At 40.1% G+C, this 18,060-nt stretch overlaps 1 protein-coding gene across 6 annotated transcripts in view; it reads right to left on the bottom strand.

Annotated features, from left to right (window-relative positions):
• Positions 1 to 1,082: 1,082 nt before the first annotated feature.
• LOC133560773 (protein phosphatase 3 catalytic subunit alpha) overlaps positions 1,083 to 18,060 on the bottom strand; it is a 217,713-nt gene continuing 200,735 nt past the window's right edge. For 2 of the 6 annotated variants that reach the window (XM_061913684.1, XM_061913685.1), the window contains 3 exons: positions 17,348 to 17,445; positions 13,638 to 13,667; positions 1,083 to 2,789 (listed from right to left, as the gene is read on the bottom strand). In XM_061913684.1, the coding sequence (XP_061769668.1) occupies positions 2,560 to 2,789; positions 13,638 to 13,667; positions 17,348 to 17,445 (358 nt within the window). In that variant the 3' untranslated portion in view covers positions 1,083 to 2,559. The other 4 variants (XM_061913686.1, XM_061913687.1, XM_061913688.1 and 1 more) reach the window with 3 other exon arrangements.

Raw genomic sequence — 18,060 nt, 5'->3', positions numbered from 1 at the left:
CTCATCTGGTCCTTACGGGCTACCTGGTGCCCCCTGGGTTAGAGTGTCCTCCCTGAGATCGGTAGGTTGTAAGTTCAAACCCTGGCCGAGTCACAACAAAATTCTATAAAAATGGGAGCCATTATCTCCCTGCTTGGCACCCAGCATCTAGGGTTGGAATTGGGGGCTAAATCACCAAAAATGATTCCCGGGAATAATTTTTGCTGGTACCCACTGCTCCCCTCACCTCCCAGGGGGTGAACAAGGGGATGGGTCGAATGCAGAGGACAAATTTAATCAAACCTTGTGTGTGTGTGACAATCATTGGTACTTTAGCTTTAAATTAATTTAAAATACTAATCTTTCATAGTTGCAAGTGAATGGCTCATCTGCCAAGTTTTGAAGTAAAACTTCAAAAAGTAAGGCTTTGTGTCTTGTAGTGAATTACTTAGGCACTTAAGCAGTTTCTAAAAAAAACAAAAACATTTTGTGTTTAAGTACTGAGCAGGTTGGCAATGGCGTCCTCTTGTGGCGGTTATTATAATAGCTCTGCTCCCCCAAATACAAACGTGGTGGGTGGTGGGAGTTTCTGAGAAGAAAAGTGCAGCAAAGAAGGCATTCATATCAGACTACATTTGTAAATATGCAAAAAACACTGTGGTGATATATACTGCAAAAAGAAAAACACATTTCAAGTGTAAAACCACGCACATTTTTATTGAACGGTTATATAAAATACTAATATTTCATAGTTGCAAGCGCATGGCTCATCTGCCAACAGTTTTGAAGTAAAACTGCCATAAGCAAGGCTTCATGTCTTGTAATGAATTACTTGGGCACTTAAGCAGTTTCTAAAAAATAACAAAAAACAAAAAAACATTTTTGTGTTTAAGTACTGAGCCGTTTGGCAATGGCGCTCTCTTGTGGCGGTTATTATAATAGCTCCGCTCCCCCAAAGACAAATATGGTGGGTGGTGGGAGTTTGTAAAAAGAAAAGAGCAGCAAAAAAGGCATTGCTATCAGGCACAATTTGTAGATATGCATAAAACACTGTGGTGACATATACCGCAGCCCCCCCCCCCCCCCAAAAAAGAAAGGACACATTTCAAGTGTAAAGTCATGCACATTTTTATTGAACAGTTATATAAAATACTAATCTTTCATAGTTGCAAGTGCATGCCTCATCTGCCAACAGTTTTGAAGTAAAATTACAAAAAGCAAGGCTTCATGTCTTGTAGTGAATTACTTGGGCACTTAAGCAGTTTCTAAAAACAAACCAACAAACAAAAAAAACAAAACATTTTGTGTTTAAGTACTGAGCAGTATCAAACTTGTAACTGATATACAAAGAAGAATTCCCCCCCAAAATCTTTATCATCAATAATAGGAGAACCAAATTACACGTTAAGTGGCACATGTACAAAACTGAGCTTTTTTTTTTTGTTTTGTTCTTTTCTGTCTTCTTGTTGATATGAGACAAACAGTTAATCATGCATTTTGGGAGTTCTACATACCACACACCTCACAAACATGCGTCATTGGACTGTGTGCACTCACAAGCGCCGCCAAAAGACAAGGTCATCATCCATCTCGGGTCCGTTAGAAAAGAAGGCATTGAGCATTTGAGGATGTTCATTGAAAAGATGCAAGGTAAATGTTTTCCAGTATATGTTCACTAAAGCGCAAGATATTCCAAAAACAGGCTCCCAAGGTATTCAGATTTTCTCTTTCCTTTGTTGACTTTTATAAAACATGCATAGGCAAACACTTTTGTTTTTTTTACACAATATAAGGTTTCTCATTTTTTTTACTTTGTTCGCAATACTTAAAAAGAGAAAAAATAACACTCATTTCCAGCAAGCCTTAATAAATCTAACTTTCCTTTGAAAACAAAAAAATAAACAAAGTAGCGAATTATAGGTAAATTCCAGTTATGAAACTCAAGAAAATAGGTCATGAGTTATTTAGCCATTATACAGAAAAGAGAAAAAAATCAGGTCAAAGCACACACCAAAAAGAACCTGAGGTAAGCGTAATATGTACAAAACCATAAAACGTTCCATTATTTGGCATTTTGACAACATTGCAACATTCTTTTTTGTTTCCATTTTTTTAAGACTGCCTAATTATTTCAGAGCTATTTTATATATAAGAGTAGCAAAAAAATATCAATAAATAGTTCTTATTAGTTTGTACACCCTTACATTTTTAAAAACGCCATCTCGGGTTCTGTCCTTTTTTTTCCTTTTCTCCATCTGTTTTTTTTTTTTTTATTATCATTTTTTTTTTTAGTGCTGTCTTTTTGTAAACGTACAACAGTCGGTAAGAGGGTACATTTGTAAATGGGTCGTACCGACGAGAAAAAGAAAAGCGACAGACATCTTGCCTCACGCACGGCTGGAGTGGCTGGCATTCAACGATGAAGCGCGCGGGAGGCGTTCCCGCGGCTGAGCAATAACTTAGCAGATTTTTGACTAGCAGGAACTAAGAATTTGAAGGCATATCCAAAGACTAGAAAGTGACAAGACACCCCATCCTTCCAACCTCTTCCACTGCTGGCATCCAGGGACGAGGGGGCGTCTACTGGATACTTCCGCCGCCGCCTCCTCCTCCGCCTCCCCCTCCTCCGCTGGTGCTTCCTTTGCTGTCCGTGCCATTGCTCTCCGAGGACAGCGCCTTGTTGAGAGAGTTGAGGCTGGCGTCCGAGGGCAGGGCATCCCGTCGCGGTGGCATCCTCTCGTTGATGCGGTCCAGACCCTTCGCCTCTGCGAAACTGGTGATCTTGTGTTGGGGCGAAAAGCCTTTAATGGCTGGTGGACAGGTCAAAGACAAACAACAAGGTGGAGATCAGCTGGGATTATGGCCATCTGGAACAATAAGCATCTTTTTTCCTTACACCTGCATTGGTATGAACACAAAAAGTCAGACGGGACGCCCAAAAAAAATAAAGTCAGAACAAATCAACGAGCGACCAATGGAGGAGCTGATAGGTCCTAGTTTCCAGGGATGGGCATTTGACAACACTAACATGATCCAAAAGTGGGGATTTTGTCAATGAATGTTCAGAACTCCACTTGTCACGTGAAACTAGACTGTACCAAACATAATATGCAGCAGTGGTTCTCAAATGGGGGTACGCGTACCCCTGGGGGTACTTGAAGGTATGACAAGGGGTGCATGAGATTTAAAAAATAAAAATCTAAAAACAGCAACAATTCTAAAATCCTTTATAAATATATTTATTGAATAATACTTCAACAAAATATGAATGTAAGTTCATAAACTGTGAAAAGAAATGCAACAATGCAATAATCAGTGTTGACAGCTAGATTTTTTGTGGACATGTTCCATAAATATTGATGTTAAAGATTTATTTTTTTGTGAAGAAATGTTTAGAATTAAGTTCATGAATCCAGCTGGATCTCTATTACTATCCCCAAAGAGGGCACTTTAAGTTGATGATTACTTCTGTGTAGAAATCTTTATTTATAATTGAATCACTTGTGTATTTTTCAACAAGTTTTTAGTTATTTTTATATCTTTTTTTTCCAAATAGTTCAAGAAAGACCACTAGAAATGAGCAATATTTTGCACTGTTATACAATTTAAAAGCCTACTGAAATGAGATTTTCTTATTCAAACAGGGATAGCAGGTCCATTCTGTGTCATTTGATCATTTCGTGATTTTGCCATATTTTTGCTGAAAGGATTTAGTAGAGAACATCCACGATAAAGCTCGCAACTTTTGGTCGCTAATAGAAAAGCCTTGCCTTTACCAGAAGTTGCAGACGATGACGTCACCCATTGATGGCTCCTCACATATTCACATTGTTTTTAATGGGAGCCTCCGACAAAAGGAGCTATTCGGACCGAGAAAACGAAAATTTCCCAATTATTTGAGCGAGGATGAAAGATTCGTGTTGAGGATATTGATAGCGAGGGACTAGAAAAAAAAACGCGATTGCATTGGGACAGATTCAGATGTTTTTAGAGACATTTACTAGGATAATTCTGGGAAATCCCTTATCTTTCTATTGTGTTGCTAGTGTTTTAGTGAGTTTAACAGTACCTGATAGTCAGAGGGGTGTGTCCACGGGTGTGTTGACGCCAGTGTCTCAGGGATGTCGACGGCAGCTTTATGGACAACGCAAGCTCAGCTGATCTCCGGTAAGAAGCGACTTTTTACCACAATTTTCTCACCGAAACCTGCTGGTTGACATTTGGTCGGGAACCATGTTCGCTTGACCGCTGTGATCCATAATAAAGTTTAACCTCCGGGAATTTTAAACAAGGAATCACCGTGTGTTTGTGTGGCTAAAGGCTAAAGCTTCCCAACTCCATCTTTCTACTTTGACTTCTCCAATATTAATTGAACAAATTGCAAAAGATTCAGCAACACAGATGTCCAAAATACTGTGTAATTATGCGGTTAAAGCAGACGACTTTTAGCTGTGTGTGTGCGCAGCGCTCATATTTCCTAACAGTCCGTGACATCACGTGTACACGTCATCATTACTTGACGATTTTAAGAAGAAACTCCCGGGAAATTTAAAATTGCATTTTAGTAAACTAAAAAGGCCGTATTGGCATGTGTTGCAATGTTAATATTTCATCATCAGGTTTCAGTAGGCCTTTAATAAATCAGAAACTGATGACATAGTGTGTATTTTACTTCTTTATCTCTTTTTTTTCAACCAAAAATGCTTTGCTCTGATTAGGGGGTACTTGAATTAAAACATTTTCACAGGGGGTACATCACTGAAAAAAGGTTGAGAACCACTGATATACAGAATACAGCTTCAGAAATATCTTGGACCATGGGACACTGAAAATTGGATTTTAAATCCTTACTGTATATGCTTTGATGAGCGTCGTCAATTTGAGGATGGGGAACTCATTGCAAGCAGATAATTGGAGAGATGACTTATAAATAAATTTTTTTCCTCAATTATCTGAAGTGGATGAGGAAGTGTATGCAGCCTTTTCATGGGAATGCTCAGTCAGCAGTAACAGCGCTGCAGACTTCATTGTAAACAACAGCGAACAGCTCAAATACGCCTATTGCAGATTTAGGCAAATTAAGGCCCGGGAGCCGCAGTATGATTTTTAATCTGGCCCGCTGGACAATTCCCAAACTATTTTTTCTTAGATCTTTAAGATGGAAACTGTAACTGTCGTTATGATGTGCAGGAATGTTTTCAAATAAGTCTTGAACTATACAGAGTATCTTAATTAGAGATGTCCAATAATGGATTTTTTGCCGATATCCGATATTGTCCAACTCTCATTTACCGATTCCGATATCAACCAATACCGATATATACAGTTGTGGAATTAACGCATTATTATGCCTAATTTTGTTGTGATGCCCCGCTGGATGCATTAAACAATGTTGTGGAGAGGCGGAGCCGGCAGTGCGGCCCAGGATGACGGCGAGGAGGCGTGGACTGCGAGCAAGCAGTGAGGCGGGGCGCGCCGGAATCAACCCCGCAAATATTATCAGGTGCGTGGGTCGCCCAGCTGTCTCCTCTCGCACTGTATAAAAGGGCAGCGGACGTAAACGCCGGGAGAAGAGACGGAGAGAGAAGGAGCCAGAAGGAAGCCGATGCTGAGCGCGAGAGGAACAGAGCACATATTTATTATTGAAGTCACAAAGTGCATTTTTTTTTTTAATGCCTCAAAACAGCAGCTTGGAATTTGGGACATGCTCCCCCTGAGAGAGCATGAGGAGGTTGAGGTGGGCGGGGTTGGGAGTAGCGGGGGGTGTATATTAGTGCTGCAAGAGGTTCTGGGTAGTTGTTCTGTTGTGTTTATGTTGTGTTACGGTGTTCTCCCAAAATGTGTTTGTCATTCTTGTTTGGTGTGGGTTCACGGTGTGGCGCATACTGGTAACGGTGTTAAAGTTGTTTATATGGCCACCCTCAGAGTAACCTGTATGGCTGTTGACCAAGTATGCCTTGCATTCACTTGTGTGTGTGAAAAGCCGTAGGTATGATATGATTGGGCCGGCACGTAAAGGCAGTGCCTTTAAGGTATATTGGCGCTCTGTACTTCTCCCTACGTCCGTGTACCACTCCGTACAGCGGAGTTTTAAAAAGTCATGAATTTTAATTTTTGAAACAGATAAACAGGATAATTTCTGATACTACATTTTAAAGCATTTATTGACTGATAATATCGGACATCTCTAATATTAATGGTTGGAATCTGCGCTTTTGCATGATATACTAGTTACTATGGTAATCTAATTAGGTACTATGGTCATCTAATGAGTTACTATGGTAATCTAAGTCACAGCAGCTCAGATGAGGCACCCAGCAGTGTGGGCGGGGAGCGTTTCCACAGAGTGTTTTCAGAGAAGCCAGCCTGAAATGCGGGTGTCAGGGACAGACGCGAAAGGAGGTTTTGACAACTAAGTTCTAAAGTCTAGTGGTATATCAGATGTATCAGACTGTAGGTGGGGTTTTTCTTTTACCCTTCTTCGCGTTCTGATTTCGGTGTGTTTGTTGCATTTCGTTGGATTGAAAATATGTTGATCGAAAGGGGGTGTGACGTTCATATGTTGTCAATATTCAGTGTTTTATCGTTCATATTAATATTGTAAATCCCACATTCTTTAGTTACATGTACATTCTGGGTGTTTCATTCAGTAAAAAAAGCTTTTTGAAAGGTATTCTGTCATAACGTTTTTAGCATTCAATCAGACATTATTGTGAGGTTATGAATTAGTGTTCTTAAAAATAGAGATATACAGGTCCCCAGACACATTTTTTTCTCTAAATTTGGCCGAGTTAGAGTGTACTAATGACGTTGTTTTGCGCACATAATCACAATTGTATGTCATAAAAGGGAATAAGGAACTAATTAAATTGTGTTGATATTGTTAATCTGTTAGTAGCACTCGCCATGAATACATTTAAAACTATAGAGTTTATACATGTGATCACTATCGGAAGCATAAAATCCTGATCGGGACATCCCTAATAATGGTGTTAAACAATACCAAAGTCAAATCGTAAGCTTCACACATTAGTAAGTGTGCTGGCAGGCAGTTTTAGATGACTCCAAGCGCTGCGTTTTGCAATCTTTTTCAAACAGTGGCTACATTGTGAGGTCATAGTGTGGGGGGCACACTTATTTTGGCAAAAATAGTGCATACTTGCCAACCTTGAGACCTCCGATTTCGGGAGGTGGGGTGCATGGTCCGGAGTGGGGAGGGGGGCGTGGTTAAAAGGTGAGGAGTATATTTACCGTTAGATTCATAGATTCAAGTATTTCATATATATATATATATATATATATATATATATATATATATATATATATATATATATATATATATATATATAAGAAATACTTGACTTTCAGTTAATTCACGCTATATATATATATATATATATATATATATATATATATATATATATATAAATAAATTAAAGAAATACTTGAATTTCAGTGTTCATTTATTTACACATTTACACACACATAACACTCATCTACTCATTGTTGAGTTGAGGGTTGAATATTCCATCCTTGTTTTTCTAACCATATGCATGTACACTAGATGGCAGTTATGTCCTGTTTAAGAGTGTCACAACACATTGCTGTTTGGCAGACGAACTGCTTTAGGTAGACGAATTTGGACTGCTGTTGTGTGTTGTTTTACCACGCTGGGAGGACGATAATGAAACTGCCTAACAATAAACCCACATAAGAAACCAAGCACTCTCCCTCGATCATTCTACAGTTATAACGTCATTGGGCAGACACGCTCTTTGTACACGTCACTCAGGTCCGCATTGAGCTGGAGGAGGCGTGGCCTCCAGCTTGGCCTGAATTTCGGGAGATTTTCGGGAGAACATTTGTCCCGGGAGGTTTTCGGTAGAGGCGCTAAATTTCGGGAGTCTCCCGGAAAATCCGGGAGGGTTGGCAAGTAAGTCGGCCAGCCTCTTGCCCTTCTGCTTCAGGCTGTTTAAAAAAAAAAAGGTTTTCATTTCCTCCCCACAATTTTTCTATTCAATTGTAATGTATTTAAATATACAATAGCATTGAGCCAACACACTTTAGTGGAGTTGAGATCTATTGATGTTTAAAATCAAAACATCAATAGGCGATTACATCGTCATATCCATGTTAGCTTTGAGATAGCTAGCGATTAGCGCCAAAAGCTGCCAACTAGCAATCAACGTGCGAGTTGCCCGCTAGCGATTATTGCGCTAGATGCCAGCAAGCTATTAGCAGCGCTATAGTGAACTTTTTCAATATTTTAGTGTTGCACAATAACAAGGTATCTTTAGGAACACAAGTAATGGTTCCCTGTTCCATCTCTTCAACAGTTTGCAGGTCCTTGGCCTGGAAAACATTGACGACCCCTGATCTAGACCAACATAAAGTCTTTTGAGTTACAAACCCCGTTTCCATATGAGTTGGAAAATTGTATTAGATGTACATATAAACGGAATACAATGATTTGCAAATCATTTTCAACTCATATTCAGTTGAATATGCTACAAAGACAACATATTTGATGTTCAAACTGATAAACATTTTTTGTTGTTGCAAATAATCATTAACTTTAGAATTTGATGCCAGCAACACGTGACAGAGAAGTTGGGAAAGGTGGCAATAAATACTGATAAAGTTGAGGAATGCTCATCAAACACTTATTTGGAAAATCCCACAGGTGTGCAGGCTTATTGGGAACAGGTGGGTGCCATGATTGGGTATAAAAGCAGCTTCCCCAAAAATGCTCAGTCTTTCATAAGAATGGATGGGGCGAGGTACACCCCTTTGTCCACAACTGCGTGAGCAAATAGTCAAACAGTTTAAGAACAACGTTTCTCAAAGTGCAATTGCAAGAAATTTAGGGATTTCAACTTCTACGGTCCATAATGTCATCAAAATGTTCAGAGAATCTGGGGAAATCACTCCACGTAAGCCGCATGGCTGGAAACCAACATTGAATGACCGTGACCTTCGATCCCTCAGACGGCACCGTATCAAAAACCGACATCAATTTCTAAAGGATATCACCACATAGGCTCAGGAACACCTCAAAAAACCACTGTCACTAAATACAGTTGGTCGCTACATCTGTAAGTGCAAGTTAAAGCTCTACTATGCAAAGCGAAAGCCATTTATCAACAACATCCAGAAACGCCGCCGACTTCTCTGGGCCCGAGATCATCTAAGATGGACTGATGCAAAGTGGAAAAGTGTTCTGTGATCTGACGAGTCCACATTTCAAATTGTTTTTGGAAATATTTGACATCGTGTCATCCGGAGCAAAGGGGAAGCGAACCATCCAGACCTTTATCGACGCAAAGTCCAAAAGCCAGCATCTGAGATGGTATAGGGGTGCATTAGTGCCCAAGGCATTGGTAACTTACACATCTGTGACGGCACCATTAACGCTGAAAGGTACATACAGGTTTTGGAACAACATATGCTGCCATCTAAGCACCGTCTTTTTTCATGGACGCCCCTGCTTATTTCAGCAAGACGATGCCAAGCCACATTCAGCACGTGTTACAACAGCGTGGCTTCGTAAAAAAGAGTGCGGGTACTTTCCTGGCCCACCTGCAGTACAGACCTGTCTCCCATCGAAAATGTGTGGCGCATTATGAAGCGTAAAATACGACAGCGGAGACCCCGGACTGTTGAACGACTGAAGCTGTACATAAAACAAGAATGGGAAAGAATTCCACTTTCAAAGCTTCAACAATTATTTTCCTCAGTTCCAAAATGTTTATTGAGTGCTGTTAAAAGAAAAGGTGATGTAACACTTTGGCACGTGTTGCAGCCATGAAATTCTAAGTTAATTATTATTTGCCCCAAAAAAATAAAGTTAATGAGTTTGAACATAAAATATATTGTCTTTGTAGTGCATTCAACTGAATATGGGTTGAAAAGGGTTTGCAAATTATTGTATTCCGTTTATATTTACATCTAACACAATTTCCCAACTCATATGGAAACGGGGTTTGTAGATTAGAATAAATCATATGTCCCTTTTAAGAAATGAAATTTCTCAAGGACTCTCTCTAATTATCACCTACATACAATTAAGGCCCCGTCCTCAGTGAAGTTTATCTAATCACCAGCCTATTTCTTCTACTACGATGCCCATCCCTAGTTGTTTGAGGTCACTTTAGTTGTAATCAACATCAACATCAACAATCTGCCCTAGCACATACAATTCAAAGTATTATCATAATAAGTAGACAGACCAGTGGTTTAAAAAAACCCTTATGGCTATTTGGGGTACTTCTGGTATCCGGGTCTACAGGTCACCTTCTGTCAGCAACAATTGTGCTCTCTACTACGATAAAGAGTATTTTCCAACATGATTTAAACTATCAAAGATCTGACTTAATGCTGCTTGTGATTAAAAAGTACCCGAGGACCCTTCGCTTCCAGATGGTACCAGGGTACACGTCACAGATCGAAATAAATGAAACAAGACGAGAGAACAAGAAGGGAAGGAAGGATAGGGGAACAACGTAAAAGAGTTGTGGTTCCTACTGAGACATCGACAAACTAGAACTACATTGAGACTGGAGAGTACAATAGACATTACAGAGGAACTCCATGGTGCTAAACACGTGTTTGGTCTGCTTGGAGCATGCAGCAAATGAGGGATTTTTGAGTCGAATCTGTCCATTTGTCTTTGAAAAGGCGTTTGCATGACGTGTAGTTGCTGCATAGCACAGGTCAGACACAGGTTATTAGCACAGCACACAGAAGGGCCACAGAGGAACTTACAGAGGTGGACTGCCCTATGGCGGGCCAGCCAGGAAGTACTTGTAAATAGCAGCTTGGCAAAACTACTATTTAGCGCGCAGTTGAGGTTGTTCTTGCGCCAAAGGAGGTATGCAGAGGTTTGCCAATTCGGACAGGTTGCAACAACAAGGCACAACTGCTTGGGTTGTTTGAAAGGGGAAGTTGCACATCGTCGCGACGAGCAGTCTTCATAGCAAGACTTCAATGGACGAGCATTGAGGTGCTCTGGCAGATTGATTTGAGTTTGTTCAATCGCTTTAGGAGTGGGGTGTCCAAAGTTTTTTCGAGAGAGGCCACACACTATTTTGATAGTCTTTCAATTCAATAACGTAAAAATAAAACCAATCCAAGTTACGTTAAATAATTAAATATGTTTAAATGAAAAATGGTAAATGGGTTGTACTTGTATAGCGCTTTTCTACCTTCAAGGTACTCAAAGCGCTTTGACACTATTTCCACATTCACCCATTCACACACACATTCACACACTGATGGCAGGAGCTGCCATGCAAGGCCCTAACCACGACCCATCAGGAGCAAGGGTGAAATGTCTTGCTCAAGGACACAACGGACGTGACGAGGTTGGTAGAAGGTGGGGATTGAACCAGTAACCCTCAGGTTGCTGGCACGGCCACTCTCCCAAATCCGCCACGCCGTCCCCCCCAAAAAAGTCAAAGATCCTTTTTGTGACAGAGTGCTCTGCTGTTTTTAAGGAACCACTGCAAGAACATTTGTCAAAGATCCTCTATTCGACAGGAGTGCTCTGCTGTTTTTAAAGAAGAACTTCAAAAATGCTATACAGTGGAACCTCGATTCACAAATTCATCATCTTTTTGCGAACATTTACATGGCACCAAATACTGTAAGCCTTTGTGAACGTTTTTATTCATTAATTGTGAAGTATTTTTGACGGTTTTTGGATGCATTTTTTAAAGTGATTTAAAGTTAAAGTTACCACTGATTTCACCACGCTGTTGAAATTACTCCATTTACTGCTCCCCTCACGCCCTGGAAGGTGAGGGGAGCAGTGAGCATCAGCGCTCGAGAATCATATTGGTGATTTAGCCACCAATTCCAACCCTTGATGCTGGGTGCCAACAGTAATGGGTCTCATTTTTATAGTCTTTGGTATGACTCGGCCGGAGTTTGAACTCACAACATACCGATCTCAGGGCGGACACTCTAACAGGTTACTCAGCACGTTTTATTTAGATTTAGAGGTACAATAGGTGGCTCCAATTAGCTGTGTATTAGGAGTAGGGGTGTAACGGTACACAAAAAATTTGGTTCTATACGTACTTCGGTTTAGAGGTCACGGTTCGGTTAATTTTCGGTACAGTAAGAAAACAACAAAATATACATTTTTTGGTTATTTATTTACCAAATTTGTAAACAATGGCATAACATACAATACAGACAGGGTCCATTGCCAGGGTTAATGTGGTCAACATAAATAAAATAAAAACTAAATAAGATAAAGCTCAGAATGGTTTCTTAACAAAACCTTTCCACATATAAAGTGCTTTTTTTGATTGATTGATTGAGACTTGTATTAGTAGATTGCACAGTACAGTACATATTCCGTCCAATTGACTACTAAATGCAAACACCCAAATAAGTTTTTCAACTTGTTTAAGTCGGAGTTCATGTTCATCAACATTAAACTGGCTCAAGTTGTTGCTCTTACTGCCACGTTAGCCAGGCTAACGTGGCAGTAAGAGGATATATGGGCTTCTTGTTCTTCCACCATAGAAGTGGGTCAAAATCTAGTTTTTAATGCAATACAGCAACCCCGAACGGGACAAGCTGTAGAAAATGGTCTTATATCTGCTGCTATAAAAACATTTGTTATTGCTTCAGCCCTGCCTGACACGCCGAGGAGAGGCTGCTTGAATGCGGTGGGGACGCTTCAAAGGGGTTAGCATGTTTGACGTGCTGGCAGAAGCATACCCTACTGCTGATGAACAATGTCGGCAAACCTCCGTCCTCCATTGTTGTATCGCACCGCGTAGCCAAAGTGTTCCAAAACAGGAGAACTTAACGAGGCCGAAGGGTCTTTCAGCTCTGGCGTTTACATGTTGTCCTAGCCTGGTCGCTGCTAACATGCTGTGTGTTAGGCCTCCTTCTGAATTGGTTACAGAACGTGCGGTGCGCTACCTAATATGTCCGTGAGTAAACCCGTTCGGTACACCTCCGAACCGAACCGAAACCCCCGTACCGAAACGGTTCAATACAAATACACGTACCGTTGCACCCCTAGTTAGGAGGGTTTTAAAAAATATTTAAATAGCAAAAATAAAATAAAAAACCTACTGTGAGTGTGAACAATAAGCAATATTCACCAAAAATTTAAGTTTCCCTTTAAGATCATACTGCTTGAATGCTATTTGGTGTTTCTAGGAATTTGCTGCTGAAAAACTGGACTGGTGAACTGAAAAGCCCTGACCTACAATGTAAGACATCATTTTAGTTTGCAGATGCTATTTATCAGTGGTTTTGGCTTTTTTAAACCTTTTTTCTGTGCGGCCATAATCCCCCGTTTTATTTGCGGGCCAATAAAAATAACAAAAAACTGCGGGCAGCAAATGACCTTAAGCTTGAACTTTGGACACCCCTGATTTTGGATAAAATCTGCTATGAAGTGTTTCCCCTTCCAAACATGCGCAACCACAGGGCTTCCTACAATAAATCTCTCTCACAGCTAAGAACTACATGTGCTTTTAGCACAGACACCCAACACACGCTACTCAAGCAGATGGATGGAAACCCAGCACAGCCCCCTGTCCGTTGCCGCCATGGAGGGGAGTAGGGGACGAGGGGAGGAGGGGGGCAACAGAAGAGGGCCGCCAGACCTGTTTATTTAGTCATTTATTTACCTTCGTCAGCCTCAATAGCTTCAATAGTAGCTGAAGAGAAGAAGAGGGGGGTTGCAAAATGAATGAGAGAGGTGAGCAAAGAGGAGGTCATTTTTGTGTCCCACCAACAACAACAAGTCAAAGAGACAACACTCATCATGTCCTCATCACGGTATAGCGAAAGGAGGAGGAAGACAGACGGACAATGTGTGGGACAAGACGGGTCGGCGTCCTGTCGAAGTAGTCTCTTGAAGCAGGGATGAAAATGAGTGGACGTGGGAGGTGTGTTTTTTTGGATAGGATACATCAAATGGACTTTCAACTTACCGTTTGTCTCCATTGTTAATCAAACAACAATGTCAATTAATGGACAGTCACAGGAAGACACACACGGACTGATGAGGATGATGACGTTACCAATGACAGCGGAGCAGCACGCCGGGCCTGAAGGAGGGAGGTCATGTGATTCTTCCCATGGTGCCACAGGAATCTGGGAACCTTGCTCGTTTCCAACGTTTTCGTCCAGGTTTTTGTGCTAAAGTAATTCAATACTCCAAATTTCGTGATGGTTTGTATTAAACATGATTGTCATTCATTAAATAATCCAATCATGAGGTAGAGAGCTGTACCTCCAAGCAAAACAATCGTGCAAGTTTCAAAAAAGGTCCATTTTCTTTTGCTGTTGTTTAACCCTTAAATAATCATTGGGGCCTTGGGTTTTCTTTAGCTTTATTTGTTTTACATTTGGGCTGCGTTGGATGGATTTAGGTGAAATTTGACAAAAGTCATTTATAAATAAAGTTAAAAACTAGCTACATAAAAAGTTATTTCTAACTAAAAAGGCATTTTTCATCCCACATTAACCTTCTTGTTGACTAATGCACTCAACTTAGTGTCTTGCTACTGAAGTGATAAGTGGGTGTTACTATCAATAATGAATAATGTGAGAATGTGTTACTATTTTAGCTTTCTCTTGTTCCTTTGTATAAATATTGTTAAATATTATGTTTTAGACTGAAGTACAGTAGTTTTAAATACAAACCCCGTTTCCATATGAGTTGGGAAATTGTGTTAGATGTAAATATAAACGGAATACAATGATTTGCAAATCATTTTCAACCCATATTCAGTTGAATATGCTAAAAAGACAACATATTTGATGTTCAAACTAATAAACATTTTTTTTGTGTGCAAATAATCATTAACTTTAGAATTGGATGCCAGCAACACGTGACAAAGTAGTTGGGAAAGGTGGCAATAAATACTGATAAAGTTGAGGAATGCTCATCAAACACTTATTTGGAACATCCCACAGGTGTACAGGCTAATTGGGAACAGTTGGGTGCCATGATTGGGTATAAAAACAGCTACTTTTCTGGTCAGCCTGCAGTCCAGACCTGTCTCCCATCGAAAATGTGTGGCACATTATGAAGCGTAAAATACGACAGCGGAGACCCCGGACTGTTGAACGACTGAAGCTCTACGTTAAACAAGAATGGGAAAGAATTCCACTTTCAAAGCTTCAACAATTTGTTTTCTCAGTTCCCAAACGTTTATTGAGTGTTGTTAAAAGAAAAGGTGATGTAACACAGTGGTGAACATGCCCTTTCCCAACTACTTTAGAACGTGTTGCAGCCATGAAATTCTAAGTTAATTATTATTTGCAAAAATAAAAATGAAGTTTATGAGTTTGAACATCAAATATATTGTCTTTGTAGTGCATTCAATTGAATATGGGTTGAAAAGAATTTGCAAATCATTCTCCATCCATCCATTCCTTTTCTACCGCTTATTCCCTTTGGGGTCACGGGGGGCGCTGGTGCCTATCTCAGCTACAATCGGGCGGAAGGCGGGGTACACCCTGGACAAGTCGCCACCTTATCGCAGGGCCAACACAGATAGACAGACAACATTCACACTTACATTCACACACTAGGGCCAATTTAGTGTTGCCAATCAACCTATCCCCAGGTGCATGTCTTTGGAAGTGGGAGGAAGCCAGAGTACCCAGAGGGAACCCACGCATTCACGGGGAGGACATGCAAACTCCACACAAATACATCCCGAGCCCGGGAATGAACCCCAGATTACTCAAGACCTTCGTATTTTGAGGCAGACGCACTAACCCCTCTGCCACCGTGAAGCCCTGTATTTGTTTATATTTACTAACACAATTTCCCGACTCACATGGAAACAGGGTTTGTAACTGACTAATTTCAAATAGAAAGAACATGAATATATCATCTTTTTACAGCAGCTATTTGGGAAATGCTTCTTGTATGGGAGTTTTTGTTTTTAATTTGACTGTAGAAAAACAATCAATGTTGCTTGTTGACCTTAGGGCCTAATATTTGTAAGAGGAAGAAAAATACCTTTGAAAAGTTAAATAAAAAAAAAAAACTATTACTGTTTTGCTGCAGATGGATTAAATGTGTTACAATTTTAAATCATATTATTATTGATGATGGTTTAATCTGTATTTATGTGTTAAAGTTAATGACGGGACGCGGGGTGGACCGCTCGCCTGTGCATCAGTTGGGGACATCTCTGCGCTGCTGACCTGTCTCCGCTCGTGATTGTCTCCTGCTGGCCCCACTATGGACTGGACCCTCAATTTTATCTTAGATCCACTATGGACTGGACTGTCACTTTTATCTTAGATCCACTATGGACTGGACTTTCACGATATTTTGTTAGACCCACTCCACGCCTATTGCATCCGGTCTCCCCTAAAGGGGAGGGGGTGACCCACATCTGCGGTCATCTCCAAGGTTTCTCATAGTCATTCACATTGACGTCCCACTGGGTTGTGAGTTTTTCCTTGCCTTTATGTGGGCTCTGAACAGAGGATGTCGCTGTGGCTTGTGCAGCCCTTTGAGACACTAGTGATTTAGCGCTATATAAATAAATATTGATTGATTGATTGATTGATAAGATCTCTTTCAAGTACTATTAATATGTGATATTTTAGGCTAAATGAGCTTTCAAAGATTGACTGGTTTAAAGTGGGAAAACATAAAAAGTGTAGTATTTTATCTTATATTCAAGCAGCTGACATTTTTTGTCAGAAGGAGGGAATTAAGGACCTTACGAAGGTTAAGGGAACCCAATTACAATTGCAAAAATTAAAAGTGATTTCCATCTGAACACATTCACTGTTCATTTATTCATTTTTAAAAAATCTTTACGTTGTGGGAGGCGAGCAAAGTTTCACCGATTCCTGTTTTATTAATGAATAAAAAGGCAGTTACTCCCTCTTTCATTCACTAGTGGCTATCTGTGACAATCTACTCACTTACACCAGACATGTTTACTTACTGCTGAACTCCACACTAGTCAGCGTGTTTACTAAACTTGTCCAACTCAAAATCGGTGCATTTCAAAGCCTTTTGAGTTTGCAATATTGAACATGAGAGGGTGAGCGGGACTAAACTAAACTGATCTCACAAAACGGGTGGGGAAGAAAAGCGGGGATACTTGCACAACTGAATATACCTGCGGTTTCTAGGAAGAGAAGAGAAAGAAAGACATAGAAGTAATAATCATATTTGAAAAGCCAACCAGTGGAACAGACAAGAAAATGGGGACATGTTAAAATAATTCTCTCACTAGTATATGACACATATTATCTACTTTCAGAGGGAGATATTCAAGTGCTTTCCGCAAAGGTGTCTCAGCGGGGGGCAGTTAGTTTGCAAAAACGAGTTGTGGTGTCCAACAAGCGGGCTTACCATTTTGAAGCTTCTCTTTGCCACCGGACAGCACGCCGCTCGGTAGCATGCCAGTCGGGGTGAGACCCTTCAGTGTCAGCACGCTCTCACTCTCCTCCCTAGAGACAAATAGCATATACCGGTACAAACAAACAAATATATACATATTTATATATACATGTGTATGAGTAAATAGCAAAACAATAGGTACTAATGGTGGTGTAACATTACTTAATTGTGCCCTATGATGCAAAAGTGACTGGAAAAGTTTTGGGAGTGACTTAACTCGGCTGCCTTAGTATTTCTTAAGAAAACATGTTATGGCTTTGTTATAGTAACCCCCAAATTAATTTTTTTATGGGGATCCCACATAAGAAAAAATAGGCCTCAATATTATTGAAGCACAAAAATAAGTCACATTTTTGGCCAGGACTATACACAGAAAATGATCTTAATTTGGCATTGAGAGATATATTTTATTGTAAAAAATATTTCGAAATGTATGATATTTTAGAGAGAAAAAATAATATAACAAGTAAATAAATAGATGTAAGAAATTAAATTAGGTTTATTGTACCTTTATATTGCCCATATTATGCAAAATTAAGCTTTTACTGGTTTTCCAACAATAATGTGTCCAGACAGTCACCACTTTTTTGAGAGGAGAGGCACTAAAATGCAAAATTTTGAACTTCTGGATGGGCTTCGCTATACATCTTAAAGGAGAACTGTAC

This window comes from Nerophis ophidion, linkage group LG10 (assembly GCF_033978795.1).
Source record: "Nerophis ophidion isolate RoL-2023_Sa linkage group LG10, RoL_Noph_v1.0, whole genome shotgun sequence".
NCBI classification, from domain to species: domain Eukaryota; kingdom Metazoa; phylum Chordata; class Actinopteri; order Syngnathiformes; family Syngnathidae; genus Nerophis; species Nerophis ophidion.
Note: the sequence above shows the minus strand (reverse complement) of the source record. Positions and strands in the feature narration are given on the sequence as shown.